At 46.3% G+C, this 27979-nt stretch overlaps 1 protein-coding gene across 2 annotated transcripts in view; it reads right to left on the bottom strand.

The window, feature by feature from the left end:
* Window positions 1-811: 811 nt before the first annotated feature.
* GPR142 (G protein-coupled receptor 142) overlaps window positions 812-27979 on the bottom strand; it is a 46489-nt gene continuing 19321 nt past the window's right edge. Inside the window, exons 2-4 of one of the 2 annotated variants that reach the window (XM_073606884.1) lie at window positions 17265-17318; window positions 14146-14307; window positions 812-1841 (exon numbers count right to left, since the gene is read on the bottom strand). In XM_073606884.1, coding sequence (XP_073462985.1) covers window positions 967-1841; window positions 14146-14284 — 1014 coding nt within the window. In that variant the 5' untranslated portion in view covers window positions 14285-14307; window positions 17265-17318 and the 3' untranslated portion in view covers window positions 812-966. The remainder of the gene's footprint in view (window positions 1842-14145; window positions 14308-17264; window positions 17319-27979) is intronic. The other variant, XM_073606885.1, reaches the window with a different exon arrangement.

Consider the following 27979-nt stretch of genomic DNA (forward strand, 5'->3'; position numbering starts at 1 on the left):
GAAGAAGATTTGTGGTAGGAGAGGAAATTTTTGGGACATTTGTGGCAGGATGAGGGATTGGGGAGAATTTGTGCTGGGAGGGGGTGATTTGTGCTCAAATATGAGTGGTAGAGGATTAGTAGTAGGAGGGGAAACTTTGTTTGGGGGGGGGGATTTATGCTGGGGCATGGGGGCATATGGGGAATGAGAGAATTTGAGCTGGGGGGGGCGCAAAGATTCGTGCTGGGAAGGGGATTTCAGCAGGGGGCAGATTTGTTCTGGGAGGAGGGGGGATTTATGCTTGGGGGGGTAAACATGTAGATTAGTGCTCATTTTATTTTTTTTATGGGGGGGGGGGGGGGTGGCTGATACATAATGCTCATACATCTGGGGGGGGGGGGGATTGGCATGTTTACCCTGGACTTTAGATGACCTTGTCCGAGGACTGCCCCTGGGGTCTTCAAACTTTCTAAGTAAAGGGCTATTTTACTGCCCTTTAGAATGTAAGGGGGGGGGCACACTGTGGCCAGTGGGAGTAGAAAATGGTTTCAGTGGGAGGAATAGTGCACCATCAATGGTGTCAGTGGGAAGGATAATGCTTCATCCTTGGTGTAAGTGGAAGACTAATGCCCCATCATTGGTGTAATTAGGAGGAATAGTGCCCTGAGTGCCGGATAAAGGCAAACAAAGGGCCACATCCGGCTCTCGGGTTGCAGTTTGGAGACCACTGCCCTTGGATGATAAGTTTGAGAAAGGCTGCTCTGATCTTTCAAAAATAGGCAAAAACGTTTGTTACTTTATTTTGTTTTTAATTCAGATTTTACATTTCTCCATCATGTATAGGTCTTATTAAATTCTCGGCAAGACTTTTTTCTACAGTTAGTATAGACTTCATGCACGCAAGAACACATGCAATCAAAACGGAACAGTGCAATTAGCAAACATGGGAGGAAACACTATTTTCCTTGATAATGTCTCTCCCTGGACTCAGATAACTGTTGCCTGTGGGATCTCCGCCGGCTTCAAAGAGTCAGAGAAGTCACTGTGGCTCTTCTTCCCTTCCACCATGCGGCAGGGCCTTTGCATGCCTAGGATTTCCCTCACCATGTCCCGAAACCGACGACTCACAAAACAGTACAGGAAGAAATTGACGGCTGTGTTCAGGAGGGCCAACATGTTCCCGATGTCCAAGGCCAGATGGACCCTCCAGTCCTTGTGGACCGAAGACACGTACATGTGAATGATGATGACGATGGTCCTGGGAGCCCAGAGAACGGCAAAGACCGTTGTGATGCTCATAAGGATGGCCGTGGTCTTGCCAATGCGGACCCGATACCTCTTGGATTCGGACTTCCTCCTGAGCCTCAGAACAATTACTGTGTTGGTGAGGAGGAAGATGGTACATGGGATGAAGTAAATGATAAAGCAGTGGACCCACTTGAGGAATCGATCCATCAACCCCGGAGCTCGGGGGTCCCTCCAAATGTCGCTCCACCAGTAGAATGGAATTCCGGTCACAAAAGACGAGAGGAACACGGTCATGATGACTTTGCGGGTGCGTTCTGGGTAGGAAAGGGAGCGATACTGAAGGGGGTGACAAAGTGCTATGTATCGGTCAACTGTGAGGATGACTGTGATCCAGATGGACGCATGATTGGATGAAAACTCAAGGACGCTGACCATGTGGATGAAGGCATTGGGCACCTTGCGATGGAGGATGGCCGTCTGCAGGATGAAGCCTACAAAGATGATGAAGATCTGGGTCAGGATGTCGGAGGTAGTAAGGGCCAGGAGGTAGCAGTAGGATGACTTCTTAGTCCTGGATGCCAACTTAGAGAGGGCCACAGCTGTCAAGATGTTGACTGTTGGAAGGAAACAAAAGGTCAATATATTCATTGTACATACTTGTGACACTTGTTCATGTTAAAGAGAACCTGTCAACAAAGAAATACGAGAACTGAAGTTCTTGTCTCGTTCTTAGGGGCTTATATCCTAAACTTTGTTGCACGACATACTGGGGATGAGCATACAGTCAGTATAGTGTAAAGCCACCTGATAGTTGTCTCATACCCATCAAGTAATAAAGCAAGGAATGCATTTCATGGCCCTGGAACATGAACCTTCAAAATACAAGTCAGTATTAGCAGCTGCCATATTTCCATCACCTTATTCATTGCCCCCTGGGCAACACGATTAGTTAACCTTTGCAGTGGGGTGGAGGACCCACTGCAAGGGTAAAGATTTTTCTTACCTGGTGTTCAACTATAGGAAGTTCACATTTAAAATTCATGTCAAGGCATCCACCCCCCAGGTCTCTGAGACCAATGCAAACCTTGACCCAATCCCCAGCACACACCCCCACCCCCTGCAGTGGTGGGTTGCTAGGTCCACCAGCACACAAGCCTCCTACCCACTGATTATGGCCCATGAAGAGAGAAGATCTTTCTCTAATGATGGACAACAATGTGGTGAACGCTGAGAGCAAGGCTTGAATTCATTCTCTGAATAAGGACAATAAATCTTCCCTTCTGGAGTGGATGGAAAGATCTAATATTAATCTTGTACAGGTTAATGGTCAGAGGGAATATGGTGGCCCTCCTGCAGACTGGGTTGGAGAGGCTCCTTCACTTGGGACAGAAATATTTATCAACAATATCCCTCAAGAGATCTGTGAAGATAAATTAATTCCACTATATCAGACTTCTGGAATATTGTTTGTCTTCTGATGACTAGTCTGGTGGACAGAATTTACAAGTGTTTGTCTCTCCCATTGTGTGCCTCCTAGGTGTGAACGCCCAATGCTAAATGAGTCACCTATTGTTTCTCTCTGTTGGCTAATTTGGCTCTTGGAAGTTCTTATGATGTGATTAGCCTTGTGTCAACTCTTCCTTGTTATGGAACCATTGTGGGATGGTTGTGTGTTTATGCTTATGATAATGTGTAATGTACTTTGCATCCAGGGTTGTGGGCTTGGTGCTGAATGGTCTGGGTGGGCACTGAGTCACTTGGGTTATTAATTGTTTAATTAGCTCAATGTTTATGTTAATGCTGGCTGTTCCTTAGCTATGTTAATTATATTCATGTTTATAGTTTGCGTATTTAGGATAATGTGATCAGGCCCTAACAGATCTTCTGTGCTATATACTGTGTGAATTTTCAATAAAGAGTTAGAGTTTGCATGTAAGCTAGTGTCGCCTAGTCTTGGGTGCAATATTCAACTATAATACCTGGTTCCTGGGTCCAGACTGGAGGAAGCTATATCTTGACGGAGACACCCAAGCTGGGTGCTTGACGGTTCCGCAAGGGTACACCCTGATGGGGGCAGTTGATGTAAGGAGCCATTTTGATGGGGCAATTGATGTAAGAGGACACTCTGATGGGGCAATTGATGTAACGGGGCACTCTGACAGAGGCAATTAATGTAAGAAGCGAGACATTTTTGGACAAGTAATTGATGTAAGGGGACGCGCTGATGGGGTAATTTGATGGAAGGGGGTACTCTGATGGGAAGGTTGATGTAAGAAACCACTATGATGGGGGTAATTGATGTAAGGAGGCACTCTTAAGCCAGACATTTTTGGACAGCTCAATTGATGTAAGGGGGCACTCTGATGCGGTCATTTGATTTAAGGGGGCATTCTGATGTAAGATGCCACTCTGATGGGGGTTTTAATGAAACAAGGCACTCTGATGGGGGAAATTGATATATAAAACTACTCTGATGGGGGATTTATTATAGGGGTCACTCTGATGGGGGAAATTGATATAAGAAGCCACTCTGATGGGGCATTTATTGTAGGGGTCACTCTGGTGGGGGGCAATTGATGGAAGGAGCCATTCTGATGGATAAATTGATGTAGGGGGCACTCTGATTGGGACAATTGATGTAAAAGGGCACTCTGACGGGGTAATTGATGTAAGGGGGCACTCCGATGAAGGCAATTAATGTAATAAGCCAGACATTTTTGAACAGCACAATTGATGTAAGGGGGCACTCTGATGCAGTCATTTGATTTAAGGGGGCATTCTGATGTAAGATGCCACTCTTATGGGGGTTTTAATGAAACAAGGCACTCTGATGGGGGGAAATTGATATAACAAGCCACTCTGATGGAGCATTTATTGTAGGGGTCACTCTGGTGGGGGGCAATTGATAGAAGGAGCCATTCTGATGGCTAAATTGATGTAGGGGAACTCTGATTGGGACAATTGATGTAAAAGGGCACTCTGACAGGGTAATTGATGTAAGGGCGCACTCTGATGAAGGCAATTGATGTAAGAAGACAGATATTTTTGGACAACCCAACTAATGTAAGAAGCCACTCTGATGGGGCAACTGATGTAAGAAGCCACTCTGATGGGACAACTGATGTAAGAAGCCACTCTGATGGGGGCAATCGATTATTGTACGGGGCATTCTGATGGGGGCAATTGATGTAAGGGGCAAACTCATTGGGACAAATAATTTAAAGGAGTAATTGATGAAAGGGGGGGGCAGTTTGATGGGGATGTAAGGGGGGCTTTGATAAGGATGAAAAGACATATGTACGGTCTTAGAAAATGGTTGTGTGCTCTTCAGAGTACAGCAATCACACAGCACAGGGGACATTGATATTGGCTGCGCAGGAAAAAGAAAAGATGTTTGCCGCAGGCAGCGACCCTTATAAAAGCTTGAAATGACACGCAGCCAATTAGTGTAAGATGTATGTGTGTGTGTCCAAGCAGTAATATCAACGACTCCTCTCCAGCTGTCCACCGCCGTGTCCGCAGAATGAGAAATTACTTACGGTGCTCTGACATAGACCAGTTCTCTGCTCAGTGCTCAGAGTCACGTTTTCCTGCATTCACTATGGAGATGCAGCTATGGCACAATCTCAATGTTCCCTAAAGCAAACACACACACTGATAACCCCACAACGCACAACACTAGGTGCCCGCTAGAAGATCGTAAGCAATGTATGGCCGCAGGCCAGCTGACACGTCCACCTGCACGTGTTCCCCCGAATTCTCTAGAAGAACGTAAAAAGGCGCAATGGCTATCTCAGTGTTTTGAAGGTTCTTTCACACAATCTGTGTTGTGTCTATCGTGTTTGGAAATTTGTAACGCAATGAAGAAACCTCTTAGCCCCACCACCACAAAAAGTATAACGTGTAAGAACCAGCTTGCTTATAACTTTTTTCACCATTCTTTTTGGCTTTCAATAATGAGCAAAAGCGTTGTGTAAGAATCCATGTCCTATCTGTTCAACCAGCCTGAATTCACGAATTTTGACATAACATTTTGAGAGAGTGTCATGGTAACTATTATGCCCCGCCACACGGTCGGACATTGATCGGACATTCCGACAACAAAATCCATGGTTTTTTTCCGACGGATGTTGGCTCAAACTTGCCTTGCATACACACGGTCACATAAAGTTGTCGGAAAATCCGATCGTTCTGAACGGGGGTGACGTAAAACACGTACGTCGGGACTATAAACGGGGCAGTGGCCAATAGCTTTCATCTCTTTATTTATTCTGAGCATGCGTGGCACTTTGTGCGTCGGATTTGTGTACACAAGATCGGAATTTCCGACAACGGATTTTGTTGTCGGAAAATTTTATAGTAAGCTCTCAAACTTTGTGTGTCGGAAATTCCTATTGGAAATGTGTGACGGAGCCTACACACGGTCGGAATTTCCGAACATAAGCGCTACGTAAACTGTTGGCGCTATATAAATCCTGTATAATAATAATAATAACAACAAGGTCCTATCACACATTTTCCATAGGAAAATCTGACCGTGTGTACAGGGCATAGGACGATGGCTATCTGCTCCTTAAACTGGACCACCAGATGCCCAGAAATCTGGGACCCTCTATGCCAATGGTCTCCAAACTGTGGCCCGCCTGGATACTGCCGTTTGCTTCTCTTTATACGGCCCTTGGGGAGCTATTCCTCCCACTGACATTATCAAAAGGACACTATTCCTCCCACTGACACCAATGATGGGACACTATAACTCCCACTGATACCAATGATGGGACACTATAACTCCCACTGACACCAATGATGGGACACTATAACTCCCACTGATACCAATGATGGGGCACTATTCCTTCCACTGATACCAATAATGGAGCACTATTCCTCCCCTGACATTATCAAAAGGGCGCTATTCCTCCCACTGACACCTATAATGGGACACTATTGCTTCCCACTGGCACCAATGGTGGGACACTATAACTCTCACTGATACCAATGATGGGCAGTATTCTTTCCACTGACACCAATGATGGGACACTATTCCTCCCACTGACACCAATGATGGGGCACTATTCCTTCCACTGATACCAATGATGGGGCACTATTCCTTCCACTGATACCAATGATGGGGCACTATTCCTCCCACTGATACCAATGATGGGGTACTATTCCTTCCACTGATACCAATGATGGGGCACTATTCCTTCCACTGATACCAACGATGGAGCACTATTCCTTCCCACTGACGCCAATGATGGGACACTATAACTCTCACTGACACCAATGATGGGACATTACAACTCCCATGGATACCAATGATGGGGCACCATTCCTCCCACTGACACTGACGATAGGCATTATTCCTCCCACTAACAACAATGATGGGGCACTATTCTTCCCACTGACACCAATGATGGGACACTATTCCTCCCACTGATACCAATGATGGGGTACCATTTCTCACACTGAAATCAGTGGGAGGAATAGTGCCCATATTTGGTGTTAGTGGAACGAATGGTGCCCCATCGTTGGAATCAGTGGGAGGAATAGTGCCCCATCATTGGTGTCAGTGGAGGAATAGTGCCCCATCATTGGTATCAGTGGGAGGAATAGTGCCCCATCATTGGTATCAGTGGGAGGAATAGTGCCCCATCATTGGTATCAGTGGGAGGAATAGTGCCCCATCATTGGTGGAGTTGGTTGCAGACGCGGATAAGGGTCAGAGGACAGGACCAGCAGCAGATTCGGATAACTAGCATCAAAGCCAAAGGTCAGGGCAGGCAGCAGACTCAGAAAGCTAGGAAACATAGCCAGGATTTAGTACACAGGAATCAATAGAGGAAAGCAGGTCGGCTCAGCAACATGGCTCTTCACCGTTCTCTGCACCTCTCTGACAGTCCACCCTCTGACTTTGAATCGACCTGAGGTTCGGGGGGCACATGCCTCCTCCCACCAGGCACATCCCCTCCTCTCCTCTCCTCTCCTCTCCTCTCCCCATACATAACACATTCCTAAATCAGTGCTGTTCCTCCTCTCACATCTCCTAGGTCTCCCTTCCCCTATCCGCTTCCCTTACCCCGAGAAAGTGACCTCGCAATCCACTTTGACAGGAGACCGATTCTCCACTAATGGACATCAGGATTTTTTTGCACTGACCCACCCATCTGAGTTTTTCTTGGGGTAGTTAATAAACCATCTTACCTGTCCCTTGGCCAACACTCATGACACCCTATTGTAATCGAATTTTCTCATGACTACTAGTTTTCATGCTTGAGTCTGTTATGGTCACTTTGGTTTTTACCACTCACATTGTTGCATGTTTGCATACAGACTATGTGCAGAATGCGTAAAGGAAAATGCGTAGATTTGGCACTAGAGGGAGCCCTCAGTGGCTCCATGCCATATCCTTCTCGACTATTTCTTTCTCGGCTGCTCCCATGTACATATATAATTAGAAATGATGGATACAAAGTCTTTTTTCAAAAAAAATTAGCACTTGTATCATTTTTAGCATGGGTTTATTAATAGGGGGGGGGGGGGGGGGATGTTGCTATGAGCAGGATTGCTGTATTTCCATATTTTATTACATGTTGCTATGGTCTGTCTTCTCTTTGGTTGCTCATTTAGGAGGTTGTATTGACCTCTTTGATCACGGACCTAAATAATACAAGATAACGTCCATCTCATCCTCCTGTAACCGCATTATTTTGAGTAAACGGCCTCGGCGGAAGGCACGCGGCTTCCTACTTGTGTCGTAAGAAGACAATAAAGCTTTGCCTCGTCTACCGCTGCCCCAGGCTTGTGCTGTTCCTATACCTCTTCCAGCTCAGCTAAGTGGATTTGCTTTGCCAATCGGCAAGCTTCTACAAACTACAAGACGTCATTAATTGGAATGTGTACAAATTCCTTAAATCCTTTTCGAGAAAAAGAGTTATAGTGAATGTAAACCCCAACTATGATATGATCTTATTTGCTCCATATTTGGTCGGTTCAATTTTATCATTGAAAGAGTTACATTACACTGTATCGGTTCAATAAGAAGCAAAGAAATACCTATTGATCCTGTCAGAAATCTAGTGCTCTCAGGAAGGATTGGTACTGACCACTCACTGTGTTCATTCAGAAAAGGAAGAGGCCGGTAAATGACATATTTACCATCCCCTTCACCAGCTCTTGATCCTAAAACATCCCCTACAGCGCTGCAGGGTCGAGTGGACCAGGGGAGCACACAGGGGGACCTGGCAGTAAAAGAAAGGGGACAGGGGGGCAGCAGGAGTGTCATTTACTGGAACCAATCATCTTTCCTCCAGCAGTAGCTGAATGCTGGCAGGAGAGAGAGATAGGAGGAAAAGGAAGGAAGGGGCCGGTAAATTACATATTTGCCGTCCCCTTCACCAGTTCTTGATCCTAAAACATCCCCTACAGCGCTGCAGGGTCGAGTGGACCAGGAGAGCACACAGGGGGACCTGGCAGTAGAAGAAAGGGGACAGGAGGGGCAGCAGGAGTGTCATTTACTGGAACCAATCATCTTTCCTCCAGCAGTAGCTGAATGCTGGCAGGAAAGAGAAACAGGAGGAAAAGGAAGGAAGGGACCGGTAAATGACATATTTACCGTCCCCTTCACCAGCTCTTGATCCTAAAACATCCCCTACAGCAGATGTCAGAGGGGGGGGGAGAAGCCGGCAGCGCTGCAGGGTGGAGTGGACCAGGGGAGCACACAGGGGGACCTGACAGCAGAAGAAAGGGGACGGGGGGGCAGTAGGAGTGTCATTTACTGGAACCAATCATCTTTCCTCCAGCAGTAGCTGAATGTTGGCAGGAGAGAGAGAGGAGGAGAAGAAAAAAATAGGGGTTCTAATCCTTCCTTGCTCTATCCAATGCTTAAAAAGCAAGTTTTTGATAGAGACAAACTAAAACCGATCTAAAAAGTTATTTTAAGGTATATTTTAAAATTATGCAAAATCTAGCCCGGCTATACAGTGCCTTGAAAAAGTATTCATACCCCTTGAAATCTTCCACATTTTGTCATGTTAAAACCAAAAACGTAATTTTGTTTTATTGGGATTTTAAATGATAGACCAACACAAAGTGGCACATAATTGTGAAGTGGAAGTAAAATGATAAATCATTTTCAACATTTTTTTACAAATAAATCTGTGAAAAGTGTGGGGGGCATTTGTATTCAGCCCCCTTTACTCTGATAACCCCAACTAAAATCTAATGGAACCAATTTCCTTCAGAAGTCATCTAATTAGTAAATAGAGTCCACCTGTGTGTCATTTAATCTCAGTATAAATACAGCTGGTTTGCTAGGGAACCTTAGTGAACAAACAGCATCATGAAGGCCAAGGAACACACCATACACAGGTCAGGTTGTGGAGAACATTAAAGCAGGGTTAGATTTAAAAAAAATATCCCAAGCTTTGAACATCTCACGGAGCTCTGTTCAATCCATCATCCGAAAAGGGAAAGAGTATGGCCCAACTGCAAACCTACCAAGACATGGCCGTCCACCTAAACTGACAGGCTGGGCAAGGGGATCATTCATCAGAGAAGCAGCCAAGAGGCCCATGGTAACTCTGGAAGAGCTGCAGAGATCCACAGCTCAGGTGGGAGAATCTGTCCACAGGACAACTATTAGTCGTGTTCTCCACAAATCTGACCTTTATGGAAGAGTGACAAGAAGAAAGACATTGTTGAAAGAAAGTCATAAGAAGTCCTGTTTGCAGTTTGTGAGAAGCCATGTGGAGGACACAGCAAACATGTGGAGGAAGGTGCTCTGGTCAGATGAGACCAAAATTGAACTTTTTGGCCTAAAAGCAAAACGCTATGTGTGGTGGAAAACTAACACTGCACATCACCCTGAACACACCATCCCCACCGTGAAACATGGTGGTGGCAGCATCATGTTGTGGGGATGCTTTTCTTCAGCAGGGACAGGGAAGCTGGTCAGAGTTGATGGGAAGATGGATGGAGCCAAATACAAGGCAATATTAGAGGAAAACCTGTTAGAGTCTGAAAAAGACTTGAGACTGGGGCGGAGGTTCACCTTCCAGCAGGACAACGACCCGAAACATCCAGCCAGAGCTACAATGGAATGGTTTAGATCAAAGCATATTCATGTGTTAGAATGGCCCAGTCAAAGTCCAGACCTAAATCCCATTGAGAATCTGTGGCAAGACTTGCTGTTCACAGACACTCTCCATCCAATCTGACAGAGCTTGAGATATTTTGCAAAGAATAATGGGCAGAAATGTCCCTCTCTAGATGTGCAAAGCTGGTAGAAACATCCCCAAAAAGACTTGCAGCTGTAATTGCAGTGAAAGGCGGTTCTACAAAGTATTGACTCCGGGGGGCGCCATACAAATGCCCCCACACTTTTCACATATTTATTTGTAAAAAATGTTGAAAACCATTTATCATTTTCCTTCCACTTCACAATTATGTGCCACTTTGTGTTGGTCTATCACTAAAAACCCCAAGAAAATACATTTACTTTTTTGGTTGTAACATGAAATGTGGAAAATTTCAAGGGGTATGAATACTTTTTCAAGACACTGTATTTCTGGTATACTTCCCCTTTAAGGACTCCCATATTTTTTCGCTTCCACCTTGATATGCTATTACTCATGCGCGGAGCGTCTTGAGGTTCCTGAATATTTCATGCATGACCCTCGGGCTCATTAAGCTCTGATGGAAGGTTAAATGTCCCCTATTGCCCCTTTTATGAGGGTTAACAATGCCCCGCCGCTGATCCGTGCTTCCTGCGCAAAGTGACAGATAATCCTTCTCGTTTTATGCCCGCTCTGCTCCTGGATCGTTTTACGAGCATTTGATAACCGAATTAAGAGTAATGTGATAATTAGCAGCTTTCCCCGCGTAATCAGCCTCGCGGCTGTGTCAGCCCAGGTTGCCGGGGCGATGAGCCCTCCGGGTACTTAATGACTAACTGCACCAGGCTTTTCTGCGTTTGAAAAAATAAGGCGAAATGAAGACAGCGAGAGATGAGTGAACCAATCCAATCCTAAACCTTTAGGCGAGGTTTGGACTGGTCTGAGTTTTTTTTATGCATTCCCGTTAAAGGCTGTGGGACCAAAAATGTTCCATCAAAAGATGCACCTGCAACATGGAAGCTTTTTGTATACGGTCGGTGTGAATGGGTCCCATAGACAGTAATTTCATCACACTGGTGTGAATGAGGGGTACCGTTTGTGTCTTGCACACTATACACAAAAGCCGGGATGGGGGCCGGGGGGGCGGCTGCCCCGGGAGCTGATATCATGTGATTTGGGTTCCCAACAAGGAGAGTTCCTGCTGCTACAAGCTTACAGGAGTAGTGATAGTGGAACCACTACTGCTGTCAGCTTAGTGATAGAAAATACAGCCAAATCTGGAGAAGGAGAAAGCTGTGAGGAGGTGAGGGCTGTGCTCTCTCTCCCCTCCAGCTCCTCTTTCTGCCACTGCAGCGCTCCTGCATCGGGACTGTCACATGGGGACTGTGCAGGGTTTGCTTACCCACCTCCCTTCTCCTCCCAGCAAAGAATGTGGGTAGGGGGTGTGTAAGCAAAACCATACCTCCCAACTAGATGAGAATGAGGGACACCTACTCGAAAACGTATGTAGGCATAGGGCACGCCCCCTTGCCACGCCCCTTAAAGGAGAAATAACAAAAAAAAGGTTAAGTAAATCCACAAGTGCTTTTTTTTTACCGCTATTATTCCTTTATATTGACTTTTAAAATTGAAAAATGCAGCAATTTAGAATTTGGATGAAAGGTTTAGCACTGGGAAACACTTTTTGAAAGATAAATAGTGCATTTTATATACATCTATATAGATCAGACCAAAATGAGGAACAAATGAGGAGGAAAGAGGGACAGAGGGACATTGCTCCAAATCAGGGACAGTCGCTCAAAAGCAGGGACAGTTGGGAGCTATGGCAAAACCCTGTAAAGTCCTAATTTTACAAAAGATCACAATCCCATAGCCTTGCAGCAGATCTCTTCCCACCAACTGCTCAGAACTGTTAGAAGTCAGCTTCCCCTTATGCTCCCCCTTAACCCTGATGTGTCAAGAGGAGGAGGAGCCTAGGAGGAAGGACATCACTCCGCCATCTGCCACGCTGCATCTGAGGTCTGTGTTTTGGAGGGAGGGGGGAATTGCATACCTCTCAACATTTTGAGATAGGAATGAGGGACACCTACTAGCAAATGTATGTAGGCATAGGACACGCCCCCTGCCACACCCTCTTAAAGGAGAATTAACCAAAAAAAAGGTTAATTAAATCCACAAGTGTTTTTTTTTAACCACTACTGTTCCTTTATATTGGCTTTTAAAATGTACAAATGCAGCAATTTAGAAATCGGATGAAAGGTTTAGCACTGGGAAACACTTTTTGAAAGATAAAAAGTGAATTTTATACACAACTATGAGGATGGGACCAAAATGAGGGACAACTGAGGAGGAAAGAGGGACGGAGGGACAGTCCCTCGAAATCGGGGACATTTGGGGGCTTTGGAATTGCACTTGTGATATGGGGGGGGGGGGGGGGGGCAGACAGAGTGAGAGACACTTGTGTTGGGGATGAGAGTATTTGTGCTAGTAGGGGGAGGGAATAGGGGATTAGTGCTAGGTTGAGGGATTTGTGCTTGGAGGAGAAATTTGGGAGTTGACTGGGGAAAGATTTGTTCTAGGATGGGAAATTTGGGGAGTGTGCTAAAAGGGGGGATTTGTGCTGGGGGGAATGGGGGGTGGGTTGGTGCTAAGAGGGGGGAATTTGAGGGGCTGTAAAATGTGTTATAGGAGGGGAATTTTTTTTTTTTTGGGGGGGGGGGGGGAGTTGTGTTAAACTTGCAGTAACACAATGAAATATATGGTGTTAAACATGTCACTACACTCACACTGGCTGCACTGTCCCTACATTCACACTAAACTAATATTCTACACTGACAATAGAATCACTATAGCGCACTAACTATCTAGTAGCACTGAACAGAGCCCTGTTCTATCTCTCTACATGGCGATATCACACTAAAAATGGAAAGAATATTTTTATAGTGTGGGGCGGGATTAAGAGCAATGAGCTATGATTGGATAAAGTCATCATGACAGTGCTCAGAGCCCTGATTGGGGCAAAGCTTTCATTGCTTCAGCCAATCAGGGCTTTCAGTGCACTGTGCGGCGGTGCAGTGCATTGTGGTCATTTGGCGGGCCGAACTAGCGGTCAAACGACTCTATCATTCGGTTGTTCGGCGAACAGCCAAAGTTCGGCCCGAACTCATGCTCGGGCTGAACCGTTCGCCCATCCCTAGTAGTAATGTAATTTTGTATAATATAAAGAGATCCTGACAGAGAGCACTAATATACTCATATCAAATCACTGATATAATATGTAACACAATATGTAACTAGCCTTACAAATTCAATGTAACAGAATATATAAGGAATTACCCAGCAGCATAACTGGTAGAGATGATATCCAGACACTCAATATTTCGGGGTGCATATACATCCCTTTCTCAAGGAGGACCTAAAGAGCAATTGTCCCTTATACAGTATATACTGTATGGTGCCATATAAAGGATATTGCCCTGTAGGTCCTCCTTGAGAAAGGGGTGTTTATGCACCCCGAAATGTTGGGTATCTGGACCTCCTCTTCTGCTGCTGGGTAATTCCTTATACATTCTGTTACATTGTTACATATTATATTTGTTACTTGACATTTATACAGTATATATACTGTATATTGACTAAATTGTAGGTGAGCTTGTTCTTTCCTACATTGGAGATATGATTAAGATTTGACCCAGAGCAAGGCAGAGATTTACGACTGTGGACCAATCAAGTCATTTTTTGTCAATTTTTTTTTCTTTTACCTTTTTTTTTTCTTACTTTTTTGTTACTTTATCCCAAGACTTACCTGGTAAACCAAGCCCGAGAAGGATGCTGTAATAAATCACCGGGATGTAGCCCAACACACACGGAGAGGGGTCTGTGTGTCCTTCCTCCCCCTCGGCCCCCAGAGGTGGAGTGTCGCTGGCGTTCTGTAGAGGGATCATTGTCAGTCGACATCAGTGCAGCGCTGTAAAGAGAAAAGAGGAGTTTGAAGTATATCGAAAGCAAAAAAAAAAAAAGTTTTTAATTTTGGATATTGTTAAAACCTCTGCTGTGTCCCATTAGGGAAATTTTCCTTCACTTCCTGTTATGTAGACACAACAGGAAGTGAGGAAAAATCTCTCCAAATTAAGACAACTTCTCCTTTAGACAGCAACTAGTGTGCCCGTTGGAAGATATCGCCTCTAGTCCTGTTACAACTCAAAATTTTGGATTTTTCCCTCGCTTTCAGGCCCAGTGACATTGGTTACCATAGTAGGACAAATAGAGTGATACTCCTCCTCAGTGGGGATACAGCCAGCTATAAAGATCTTACAAAAGGTGCTAACCCTTCCCCTACCCTGTCTGAAAATAAAAACAAGGTTTAGATACTGTATATATATTTTAAGACCTAAATCTGAAACTGTAAAAAAATGTGCAGCGAGAATGTTCCTTCACCACTCACAGGAGCAGCCTTTCTCAACTGGGCTCCTGTGGAACGATAGGGTTCCTGGAACATTAGACAATTTCTGCCTCTCAGAGGAGTAACTACTGACACCAATGACCTTTTTAGCTATCTGTAAGGGAGACATCCTTCCCACTGACCACCTAAGTAAGGAGAAATCTTCCTAGTAGTGACTAACAGTGGAATGAGGCTCTTCTGCCATTGACCACCAATGTAAGGGGCTCCTTCTCCACTGATCAACAGTCTGAGGAGAAACCCCTTCCACTGAACACCATTATAAGAGGATCCTTCTCCACCCACCCACCAATATAGGAGGGTCCTTCTCCACCCACCACCAATATAAGAGGGTCCTTCTCCACTCACCACCAATATAAGAGGGTCCTTCTCCACCCACCACCAATATAGGAGGGTCCTTCTCCACTCACCACCAATATAAGAGGGTCCTTCTCCACTCACAACCAATATAAGAGGGTCCTTCTCCACCCTCCACCAATATAAGAGGGTCCTTCTGCACTCACCACAAATGTAAAGGAGCAGCTGTCCTACTGTCCACCAATCAAATGGGCCCCTATTCACTGACCATCAGTATAAGAGAGCACGTTTCCATTGACCATCAATGTAGGTGGGCAATAATTCACTGACCCCCATGTGAGGGAACACTACCTTCCCTGGTTTCAGTCACCACTCTATGGAGTAGCCTTTCTCAACTAGAGTTCCTCCAAAGGCCATTAGGGGTTTCTTGAGCATTAAACAATTTCTGCCTCTCAGATGAGTTTCCACTGATGCCAGTAACCTTTTGATTATCTGTAAGGGAGACATACTTTTCACTGACTACTTATTTAGTGAGAGTTCTTCTCATTGGACAACAGTGTAATGAGGCTCTTCTCCCATTGACCACCAACATATGGGAATACTCCCATTGACCACCAGACTTCTCTCCCTCTGACCATCAATATAAGAGAGTCTTGCTCCACACATTACCAATATAAGAGGGCTATTCTGCACTGACCACAGGTGTATGGGGGAAGCTCTCCCACTGACTGCCAGTCAAATGGGCCCCTTTCCACTGACCACTAGTGTAGGAGGGCACTTTTCCACTGACCGTCAATGTTACCAGGCATTGATCCACTGACTGCCATGTGAGAGAACACTACAATGTGTTCCCTGGTTGCAGTCACCAGTCTCTGGAGCAGCCTTTCTTAACCAGGGTTCCATGGAACCCTAGGGCTCCTGCAAAGGTTCCTAGTGGTTCCTGGAGCAATAAGCAATTTCTGCCTTTCAGATAAGTTCCCACTGACACTAATGAGTTTTTTTTTGTAAGAGAGACATTCTTCCCAATGACTACTAAAGTAAGGAGAAGTTTTCCTAGTGACCAACAGTAGAATAAGGCTTTTCTCCCACTCACCATCAATGTAAAGGGTTCCTTCTCCACTGATCAACAGTCTAAAGGAGCACCTTTCCTACTCACCACCAATATAAGAGGGTCCTTCTCCACCCACCACCAAAATAACAGGGTCCTTTTCCACCCACCAATATAAGAAGGGCCTTCTCTAGCTACCACCAATATAAGAGGGTCCATCTCCACCAACCACCCATATAAAAGGGTCCTTCTCCAACCCTTAGAAATATAAGAGGGTCCTCCTTCAGCCACCACAAATATAAGAGGGTCCTTCTTCACTCACCACCAATATAAGAAGGCCCTTCTCCACCCACCGCCAATATAAGAGGATTTTTCTGCACCCACCACCAATATAAGAAGGTACTTCTCCACCCACCACCAAAATAAGGGGCCCTTCTCCACCCACCACCAATATAAGAGGGTCCTTCTCCACCCACCACCAATATAAGAAGGTCCTTCTCCACCCATCGCCAATATAAGAGAGTCCTTCTCCACACACCACCAATATAAGAGGGTCCTTCTCCCCCAACATAAGAGGGCCCTTCTCCACCCACCACCAACATAAGAGAGCTCTTCGCCACCCACCACCAACATAAGAGGGCCCTTCTCCACCCACCACCAATATAAAAGACCGTCCTCCTCCACCCACCACCAATATAAGAGGGCCCTTCTCCACCCACCACCAATATAAGAGGGCCCTTCTCCACCCACCACCAATATAAGAGGGCCCTTCTCCACTCACCACCAACATAACAGGGTCTTTCTCCACCCACCACCAATATAAGAGGGCCCTTCTCCACTCCCCACCAATCTAAGAGGGCTCTTCTCCCCCATTATAGGAAGGTACCTTTCCCACTGACTGCCAATCTATTGGGCCCTTGTTACAATGTTGCATTCTATGCGATGACTGGGGGTGAGGAGATTGACAAAACCTTCTGAGATACCAAAGTTGACTTCCAGGAAAGCAGCTAAATGCACAGATGGAATATATGGGAACTGTTTTTAATTTGTCCATCCAAACCTGAAATTTATGCAGCTGTGCCCCATAGTCATTTATTCATGCACTTCCACTTCACATTACCTTTTAGAACTAGAGGTTTGAAGATGGAGTCACATCTTGATTGGTGTAAGTTTCCTAAAAATAAAAATAAAAGTAATTTTACTTCGTTTTTAGGTTTACTGTAACATGTAATCCATTCTTCATGCCCCTCCACCAGCGCACTGGGAGTGTTTGCTCTTCCTATTCGTACCATCTGTTCTATTGCTTAATGGTCGAACCATCAGACGTGGATGATGTGAAAGTAAATAGGTCGCTGGCACACCTCCATGACTGGGGACTGGTGTCCAACATTTGAAAGTAATTAATTTATGAGGGACACCTTGGAGGGAACGAGAAGAAAAATATGTGCTTAGCACGATGCTTGTCCACCACTAGTGGGAGTGGCCAAAAAGTGGGTGCCGTTTAATAACGTTTGGCTTGTGCTATGGCCTCATTTTCCCTTTTCTTCTCTTCTTCTCTTCTTCTTTTCTTCTTTTCTTCTCCGGGCCGCTCCGCAATCCATGCTGGCATGGAGGGAGGCTCCCGCTGTGTGACGGCGCTCCTCGTCTGACAGTTCTTAAATAACGGGGGGGGGGGGGCCACCCGGTGACCCCGCCCCCCTCTGACGCACGGTGACTTGACGGGACTTCCCTGTGGCATTCCCCGTGACGTCACAGGGAAGTTCCGTCAAGTCACCGTGCGTCAGAGGGGGGCGGGGTCACCGGGTGGCCCCGCCCCCCCCGTTATTTAAGAACTGTCAGACGAGGAGCGCCGTCACACAGCGGGAGCCTCCCTCCATGCCAGCATGGATTGCGGAGCGGCCCGGAGAAGAAAAGAAGAAAAGAAGAAGAGAAGAAGAGAAGAAAAGAAGAAGAGAAGAGCGGGAGCCTCCCCCCATGCCATGGGTGCGGAGCGGCCCGAGGAGAAGAAGATAGAAGACGCCGCGGAGGAGATGCTGGATGAGAACGCCGGAGGAAGAACCAGAAGAGCCAGAAGAACCAGAAGAACCAGAAGATGAAGGAAGATAGAAGAAAGAAGAAGCATTTAAATAAAGGAATTGTCAAAAACTGTCTCTTGTCATTTTTAACATTTTTGACACTTTCTTCGTGAAATGGTAGGGGTACTTATGTACCCCCTTACCATTTCACACAGGGGGGGGGCCGGGATCTGGGGGTCACCTTGTTAAAGGGGGCTTCCAGATTCCGATAAGCCCCCCGCCCGCAGACCCCCACAACCACCGGCCAGGGTTGTGGGGATGAGGCCCTTGTCCTCATCAACATGGGGACAAGGTGTTTTGGGGGGCTACCCCAAAGCACCCTCCCAATGTTGAGGGCATGTGGCCTGGTACGGTTCAGGAGGGAGGGGGGGCCGCACTCTCGTCCCCCCCTCTTTTCCTGCGGCCTGCCAGGTTTCGTGCTCGGATAAGGGTCTGGTATGGATTTTTGGGGGGACCCCACGCCGTTTTTTTTTTTTTTTTGGCGCGGGGTTCCCCTTAAAATCCATACCAGACCTGAAGGGTCTGGTATGGAATTTAGGGGGAACCCCACGTCATTTTTTTTTTAAATTTTGGCCGGGGTTCCCCTTAATATCCATACCAGACCTGAAGGGCCTGGTATGGAATTTAGGAGGACTCCCACGTCATTTTTTTTTTTTAATTTTGGTTCGGGGTTCCCCTTTGGGGAATTCCCATGCCGTTTTTATCAATGAACTTCTATGTGTATTGTCGGCAATGCAATAGCCGCGAGTAGTTTTAAATGAGTTTTTTCCTTCAAAATGTCATTTTGCTGTCAGACTGTTCTAAACACAGGAAACATGCGCCCCTTTACAGGCACACTATAGACACCCCCCAGGTACGAAATTTAAAGGGATATTACACTTTTATTGATTGACTTTAAGCATTATTAAAATCACTGCTCCTGAAAAAACGGCCGTTTTTAAAACTTTTTTTTGCATTGATCCATGTCCCCTGGGGCAGGACCCAGGTCCCCAAACACTTTTTATGACAATAACTTGCATATTAGCCTTTAAAATTAGCACTTTTGATTTCTCCCATAGACTTTTAAAGGGTGTTCCGCGGCATTCGAATTTGCCGCGAACACCCCAAATTGTTCGCTGTTCGGTGAACTTGCGAACAGCCAATGTTCGAGTCGAACATGAGTTCGACTCGAACTCGAAGCTCATCCCTACTCGCGTCTGTCAGACGCGAGTGAGGAAAAGCCAATCACCGGCTCTTCCTATTTACATCGTGATCAGCCGTGATCTGACGGAGACTCTTTACCTAGATTGGTGTTGCGGGGTGTCAGACTGACACCCCGCAACAACGATCACCGCGATGCGCGCCCCCAGGGACGCGCAGCGGCTCAATATCCTGAGGACGTCATATGACGCCCAGTCAGGATATTGAAACCACTTTGCCGCCGTCATTCTGCTATATGGCGGGCGGCAAGTGGTTAAGGGGCAGTCTAAAAGTGGAACTTCACTCTCCCAATCAACATTGATTTTTAATCCTCATGCTGCCAGCATTAGTAAATAGACAGGAAAGTATATCATATTTACTTGTTCTAAACATTTTTTATTTCTTCAGTTAAATTAAATTCATTATTTTCCTCAAAATTCTACAAACAATCCCCCATAATGACAACGTGAAAGAAGTTTTTTTGAAATCTTTGCAGATTTATTAAAAATAAAAAACAAAAAAATCCCATGTGCATACAGTGGGGGGAAATAAGTATTTGATCCCCTGCAGATTTTGTAAGTTTGCCCATTTGCAAAGAAATGAAGGGTCTATAATTTCTATCATAGGTGTATTTTAAATGATAGAGACAGTTTATCAACCAAAAACCCAGAAAGAACACATAAAACAAATGCTACAAATTAAGTTGCAGTTCAGTGAGTGAAATAAGTATTTGATCCCCAAACAAAACATGACTTAGTAGTTGGTAGAGAAACCCTTGTTGGCGATCACAGAGGTCAGACGTTTCTTGTAGTTGGTGACCAGGTTTGCACACATCTCAGGAGGGATTTTGGTCCACTCTTCTTTACAGATCTTCTCTAAATCCTTAAGGTTCCTTGGCTGTCGCTTGGCAACTCAAAGTTTAAGCTCCCTCCATACATTTTCTATAGGATTAAGGTCTGGAGACTGACTAGGCCACTCCACGACCTTAATGTGCTTCTTCTTAAACCACTCCTTTGTTGCCTTGGCGGTATGTTTTGGGTCATTGTCATGCTGGAAGACCCATCCACGACCCATCTTCAGTGTTCTGGCTGAGGGAAGGAGGTTCTCATCCAATATTTTACAATACATGGCCCCGTCCATTGACCCCTTAATGCAGCAATGTCGGTCTGTATCTTTAGCAGAGAAACAACCCCAAAGCATAATGTTTCCACCTCTGTGCTTGACTTGTAGTGATGGTGTTCTTAGGGTCATAGTCAGCATTTTTCTTCCTCCAAACACCGCGAGTCCCTCTCCTCAAGACAACACATGTACAGTCATGCCAATGAACATCTAAATGATACAGAAAAGGATTGGGAGAAAGTGTTGTGGTCAGATGAGACCAAAATTGAGGTCTTTGGCATTTCCTCGACTTGCTATGTTTGGAGGAAGAAAAATGCTGACTATGAGCCTAAGAACACCATCTCTACAGTCAAGTACGAATATGGAAACATTATGCTTTGTGTCGGTTTCTCTGCTAAAGGTACAGAATGACTTTGCCGCATTGAGGGGCCAATGGATGGTGCCATGTATTATAAAATATTGGATGATAACCTTCTTCCCTCAGCCAGAACACTGAAGATGAGTCATGGATGGATCTTCCAGCATGACAATGACCCAAAACATACCGCCAAGGCAGTAAAGGAGTGGCTCGAGAAGAAGCACATTAAGGTCATGGAGTGGCCTAGCCAGTCTCCAGACCTTAATCCTATTGAAATTTAATGGAGGGAGCTTGAACTTCAAGTTGCCAAGCGACAGCCAAGAAACCTTAAGGATTTAGAGAGGATCTGTAAAAAAGCGTTGACCAAAATCCTTCCTGAGATGCGTGCAAACCTGGTCACCAACTACAAGAAATGTCTGACCTCTGTGATCGCCAACAAGGGTTTCGCCACCAAGTACTAAGTCATGTTTTGCTTGGAGATCAAATACTTATTTCACTCACTGAACTGCAACTTAATTTCTTGCATTTTTAGCATGTGTTTTTTTTTCTGGATTTTTGGTTGATATTCTGTCGCTATCATTTAAAATACAACTATGATAAGATTTTAGATCCTTCATTTCTTTGTATGTGGGCAAACTTACAAAATATGCAGGGGATCAAATACTTATTTCCCCCACTGTAAGTATCACAGCCTTTGCTCAGTACTTTGATGAAGCACCTTTGGCACCAATTAGAGTCTCAAGTATTTTTAAATATGATGCTACAAGCTTGGCACGCCTATTTTTGGAGAGTTTCTTCTATTCTTTGCAGGACCTCTCAAGCTCCATCAGGTTGGATGAGGAGCATCGGTGCACAGCCATTTTCAGATCTCTCCAGAAATGTTCAATCGGGTTCAAGTCTGGGCTCTGGCTGGGCCACTCGAGGACATTCACAGAGTTGTCTTGTAGCCTCTCTTTTGTTATCTTGGCTGTGTGCTTAGGGATTGGCCAGGTGATGAGCGGTGCCTGGTTTCCCCCAGACATGACGCTTGCCATTCAGGCCAAAGAGTTCAATCTTTGTTTCATCAGACCAGAGTATTTGGTTTCTCATGGTCTGAGAGTCCTTCAGGTGCTTTTTTGGCAAACTCCAGGTGGGCTGTCATGTGCCTTTTACTGAGCAGTAGCTTTCGTCTGGCCACTCTACCATGCAGGCCTGATTGGTGGAGTGCTGCAGAGATGGTTGTTCTTCTGGAAGGTTCTCCTCTCTTCACAAAGAAACACTGGAGCTCTGTCAGAGTGACCATCAGGTTCTTGGTCACCTCCCTGGCTAAGGCCCTTCTCCCCGATCGCTCAGTTTGGCCGGGCGGCCCGCTCTAGGAAGAGTCCTGGTGGTTCCAAACTTCTTCGATTTACAGATGATGGAGGCCACTGTGCTCATTGGGACCTTCAATGCTGAAGAGATTTTCTGTACCCTTCCCCAGATCTGTACCTCCATACAATCCTGTCTGTCTCGGAGGTCTACAGACAGTTCCTTGGACTTCATGGTTTGGTTTGTGCTCTAAGAGCCCTTGCACACTGGGGCAGTTTGCAGGCGCTATTGCGCTAATATTAGCGCCTGCAAACCGCCCCGAAAGTGCCGCTACTTTCATTCCAGTGTGCAAGCCCCGAGGGCTTGCACACTGGAGCGATGCGCTGGCAGGACGGTAAAAAAAGTCCTGCTAGCAGCATCTTCGGAGCGGTGAAGGAGCGGTGTGTATACCGCTCCTTTACCGCTCCTGCCCATTGAAATCAATGGGACGGCGCGGCTATACCGCCGGCAAAGCGCCTCTGCAGAGGCGCTTTGCGGTGGTATTTAACCCTTTCTCGGCCGGCAGCGGCGTTTTACCGCCGACGCCGCCCCCCGCCCCAGTGTGCAAGGGCTCTTACATGCACTGTTAACTGTGTGACCTTAAATAGACAGGTGTGTGCCTTTTTAAGTCATGTCCAATCACCTGAATTTACCGCAGGTGGACTCCAATCAAGTTGTAAGAAACATCTCAAGGATGATCAGTGGAAACAGGATTCACCTAAGCTCAATTGTGAGTGTCATGGCAAAGGCTGTGATACTTATGTACATGGGATTTTTTTTTAATAAATTCGCAAAGATTTCAAACAAACTTCTTTCACATTGTCATTATGGGGTATCGTTTGTAGAAATTTGAGGAAAATAATTAATTGAATTCATTTTGGAATAAGGCTGTAATATAACAAAATGTGGAAAAAGTGAAGCGAGGTGAATGCTTTCCAGATGCACTGTCTATCCCAGAAGACTTCAGGAGGGGAGGAGGGGTTTTCTAAGCTAAGCACATGCATGCTTGAGCTATGGGGCAGATTGATTCCAGGGCGTAAATGCTACTTGAATCATTTGCCCTTACTCAAGATGGCCACAGCCAAAAAATGCTAGGGGGGGGGGGTTGTTTTTAAAAGTGATTGTTCAACAAAATAAAGTATGGAGACATGGATGGATGGGTTAGTTTGCTTGGAATATTAAACAGTGTTTTTGGTTTGTAGTGCTCAGATGCCGTGAAGATCTGCTTTAAGTCCTAACTCTTCACCCGGTTAGCATTGGGGCCAAGTGGTACCGTTGGTGCACTTGAGAATATTATCAGTCAAATTTGCAGGCAGCAATAAGGCTACTAGATGGCTATATGGTCAGTTCCTAAAGGGCTCAGCCTCTCTCTCTCTCTCTAGTAGCAGATAGTAAATTCCCACAGCCAGAGGCGTAGCTTGAAACTTGTGGGTCCTGATGCAAAAGTTGTCCTGGGGCCCCCATTATTACCCGCCACTTCCACTGCACGCTAACATACTCCAATTAGGCACTGTCAGGGCACCATTGGCACCGAACCGGGGCGTCGGCGTACGCCTATGCGCCGGCGCGCGCCGTTGCGCGCTATTCAGCAAAGGCTTGCTGTTCCCGGGCATCAGCGCGGCGCTAGGGCGCGCGCGGGTTCGCGGCGCTTGGGCGCGCGCGCGTGTGCACGTGGGCGCGGACGGGCGTGCGCGCGTTCGCGATAGCGCCGGTTTGGCGCCAAAGTGCATTTAAAAGCCCCTCTGTGCTGTGACACATTGCTGCTTCGTCTCAGCTTCGTGATTCTAGTGTTTGTGATCTGTTTGCTTGCTACCTATCTGACCCGGCTTGTTTGACCATCCGTCCTGCTCCAATCCGACCCGGCTTGTCTGACTACTCTTGTGATATCTACCTGATACCGTTGCCGAACTCTGCCTGCCTACTGACTCTGCCTCTGCCTGCTGTACTTGCCTGCCTTCTTCCCAGCTGACCCGGATCGTCTGACCCTGCTTGTTCCTGTTGTCCTTGCTGTTGCACCTTCAGCTTCAGCTCCAGTGACCTCTGCACATTCAAGTGTTCCAGTCTGCTGCTTCCAGTCTCATCTGATTTGCAGTCCAGCCATCCAGCTCAACAGGCACTCCTACCCCACTGTGCTCAGGAGACCACTGTCCCCACTCCAGTGGCTCCTGAACCAGCGTTGTATGAGAGGTCTTCTCCTACAAGTCAGGCTCTCCTACCAGGTACCTAACAGTACGAAGCAGCCATGTCTGAGCCTGCAGGAGATACCTCTCCATTGAAGGAGATATGCACACACCTGGCAGCCCTCACCCAAGCAGTGCAGGCTCTTCAGGACAATTACAATAGACTGGAAGGTCAAGTCCAGAATCTCGCAGGGGTTAATCCTTCAACCTCCTCTTCACCGGCCGCCCCAACACAGACTGCTCCAGGGCCTTCAGTGGTAATGCTCCCTCCTGAACCAAGAGTCCCCACTCCTGAAAGATTCTCCGGAGACCGATCTAAGTTCCGAGGATTTCGCAATGCCTGCCAGCTCTTTTTTGCCTTACAGCCCAGAACCTTTTCATTGGAAGTCACAAAGGTTGGATTTGTCATTTCCCTCCTCCAAGGGGAACCACAGACCTGGGCACACCGTTTACTTGAAGGGGACTCAGCCCCAACCCAATCCTTATCAGCCTTCTTTGAAGCTATGGCACAATTGTATGAGGATCCTCAACTGACTGCTACAGCTGAGTCTGCTCTGCTCGCGCTCCAACAAGGCCGCAAACCTGCGGAGGACTATGTTGCTGAATTTAGACGTTGGAGCGCGGATACCCAGTGGAACGACGCGGCTCTGCGTCATCAATTCCGCATTGGACTGTCTGAAAATCTCAAAGATGAACTGGCCCGGGTCGGTATTCCAAACACCCTGGAGGCCTTGATCACCCTAACTATCCAGATCGATCGTCGCCTCCGAGAGCGCCGATCCGAACGAGCAGTTCAACCTAACCGCCCGACCTGGATGACACCACGTGCACCGATTCCTGCATCTCGCTACTTACCTGTGCCAAGTCCACCGCCAGTCAATACCACTTTGGATACTTCCGAACCAATGCAGCTAGGTCTGATGCGACCTGCCCTGACCCCCGAAGAACGTGCCCGTCGCCGACAATTGAATCTGTGTCTCTACTGTGGAGGAACCGGGCATTATGTCCATAATTGCCCAATCAGGATGAGTAAGTGTTCATCTCCTATACCTACCAATCTCTCTGCTTTATCCACAAATCCTACCCATCTTGCCATTCCTCTCTCATTACAGCTTCAAGAAAAGACACTCCAAGTCAACGCAATTATTGACTCCGGGGCATGCAGCTGCTTCATAGACTTGAGTTTTGCCAACCTGCACAACATCCCTTTACGGACTAAAGCCCATGGACTCTCTGTCTTCCTTGCTGATGGCTCCCGTATTAAATCTGGACAAGTGACACAAGAAACCCTGCCATTACCCACTACGACTTCTCCCCAACATAAGGAACTGCTGACTCTTGACGCCATCTCCTCTCCCATGTTCCCCATTATCCTGGGCATTCCCTGGCTTCGGGCCCACAATCCACACATCCAGTGGACAACTGGAGAAATAAAATTCCTGTCACCCTACTGTCAGGAACACTGTCTGGCGAAAGACTCGGATCCCCAAACTACTCTACTTTGTGTGGACTCCGATCAGACCAATCGTCAAGCTATTCCCAAACATTATCATGACTACTTGGATGTCTTCAGCAAAAAAGGGGCAGATTCTCTCCCACCTCATCGCCCCTACGATTGCCCCATCGAGTTGCTGCCAGGATCCGAAATCCCCTTTGGACGCATCTTCCCCCTATCCGAAAAGGAACAAGAAGTGTTGAAAGCATACATAGATGAAAACTTAGCCAAAGGATTTATTCGTCACTCTACTTCTCCAGCAGGGGCAGGAATCTTCTTTGTTACCAAGAAGGACAAGTCTCTCCGCCCGTGTATTGACTACCGGGAATTGAATAAAATCACGATTAAAAATCGGTATCCCCTACCCTTGATACCCGAACTATTCCAGAAATTAAGGACTGCTGTTATTTTTTCTAAACTTGATCTAAGAGGGGCCTACAATCTGATTCGCATTCGGGCTGGGCATGAGTGGAAAACAGCTTTTCGGACCCGATTCGGGCATTATGAATATTTAGTCATGCCTTTTGGACTCTGTAATGCCCCTGCAACTTTTCAACACCTAATTAATGATGTGCTGAGAGACTTCTTAGACCTGTTTGTGATTGCATATCTAGACGATATTTTGATCTTTTCAGAATCCCTGGATCTCCATCGAAAACATGTGTGCCAAGTGTTGGGTCGTCTCCGTTTACACAGACTTTATGCAAAAGCGGAGAAATGCGAGTTTGAGCAAGAAAGCATTCAGTTCTTGGGCTTGATAATCTCCTCAACTGGCATCAGGATGGATCCACTGAAGGTTTCTGCTGTTCTGGACTGGCCGGTACCCCTAGACAAGAAGGGGGTGCAACGATTCATCGGATTTGCAAATTTCTACAGAAAATTTATCAGGGGTTTTTCTGCAATAATCGCACCAATCACACAACTAACCAAACAGAATACCCGTTTTTCCTGGAATCACTTAGCCCAAGAGGCTTTTGAGAACCTCAAGAGACTATTCACCTCAGCACCTATCCTCAGTCATCCTGAACCATCTTTGCCATTTATTTTGGAAGTGGACGCTTCTGAAATAGCGGTCGGAGCTATACTCTCACAACGAAGGGGCAGTAAAGACGATATGCATCCCATAGGATTCTTCTCCCGAAAACTCTCCCCTGCAGAAAGAAACTATGATGTCGGTGATCGAGAGCTTCTCGCCATCAAGACTGCATTAGAGGAGTGGAGGTACCTGTTGGAGGGGGCTGTGCATCCAGTACTAATTTACACTGATCATAAGAACCTAGAATATTTGCAATCCGCTAAAAGGTTGAAACCCCGTCAAGCCCGCTGGGCGCTGTTTTTCTCACGCTTTGCCTTCCACATCACGTATCGACCGGGTTCAAGAAATGTTAAACCAGACGCATTATCTCGAATGCATGACAACCCAAAGGATCTATCTGCCCCAGACACCATTTTACCTGCAAACAATTTTTTGCTCATTCAAACTGATCTTCTTTCTCAGATTAAGGAAGCATCTTCTGAAGTAACCAGACCCTCAGGCCCTACCCTAAGTAGCAAGGACGGACTGTTATGGAAAGGTAGTCAAATTTTTGTTCCTGAGGAGGTTCGGGTCAAGGTCCTGGCACTCCTTCACGATCACCCACTGGCGGGTCACTTTGGGGTTCGTAAAACCTTGGAATTGGTACAGCGTACTTTCTGGTGGCCCAATTTGAAGGACTTTTGTGAGAGATACGTCAAATCTTGCCCTATCTGTACCCAGAATAAGATATCCAGGAGTAGAGCTTGGGGTCTGTTAAAACCCTTGCCTGTACCCGATAGGCCCTGGAAGATGATATCCATGGACTTTATTGTGGAACTCCCATGTTCAGAAGGGTGTTCTGCTATTTTTGTGATAGTAGACCGTTTTACCAAGATGGCCCACTTTCTCCCATTAAAAGGAACTCCGTCAGCTATGGAAACAGCTCATATCTTCATTAAAGAAATCATTAGACTCCACGGAATTCCTGTAAACATAACCTCTGACAGGGGGGTACAATTTACCTCACGTTTTTGGAGAGCCCTGTGTGAATCTTTAAAAATCAAACTGGCTCTGTCTTCAGCCTATCA

Source organism: Aquarana catesbeiana, linkage group LG12, assembly GCF_042186555.1.
Source record: "Aquarana catesbeiana isolate 2022-GZ linkage group LG12, ASM4218655v1, whole genome shotgun sequence".
In the NCBI taxonomy this organism is placed as follows: Eukaryota; Metazoa; Chordata; class Amphibia; order Anura; family Ranidae; genus Aquarana; species Aquarana catesbeiana.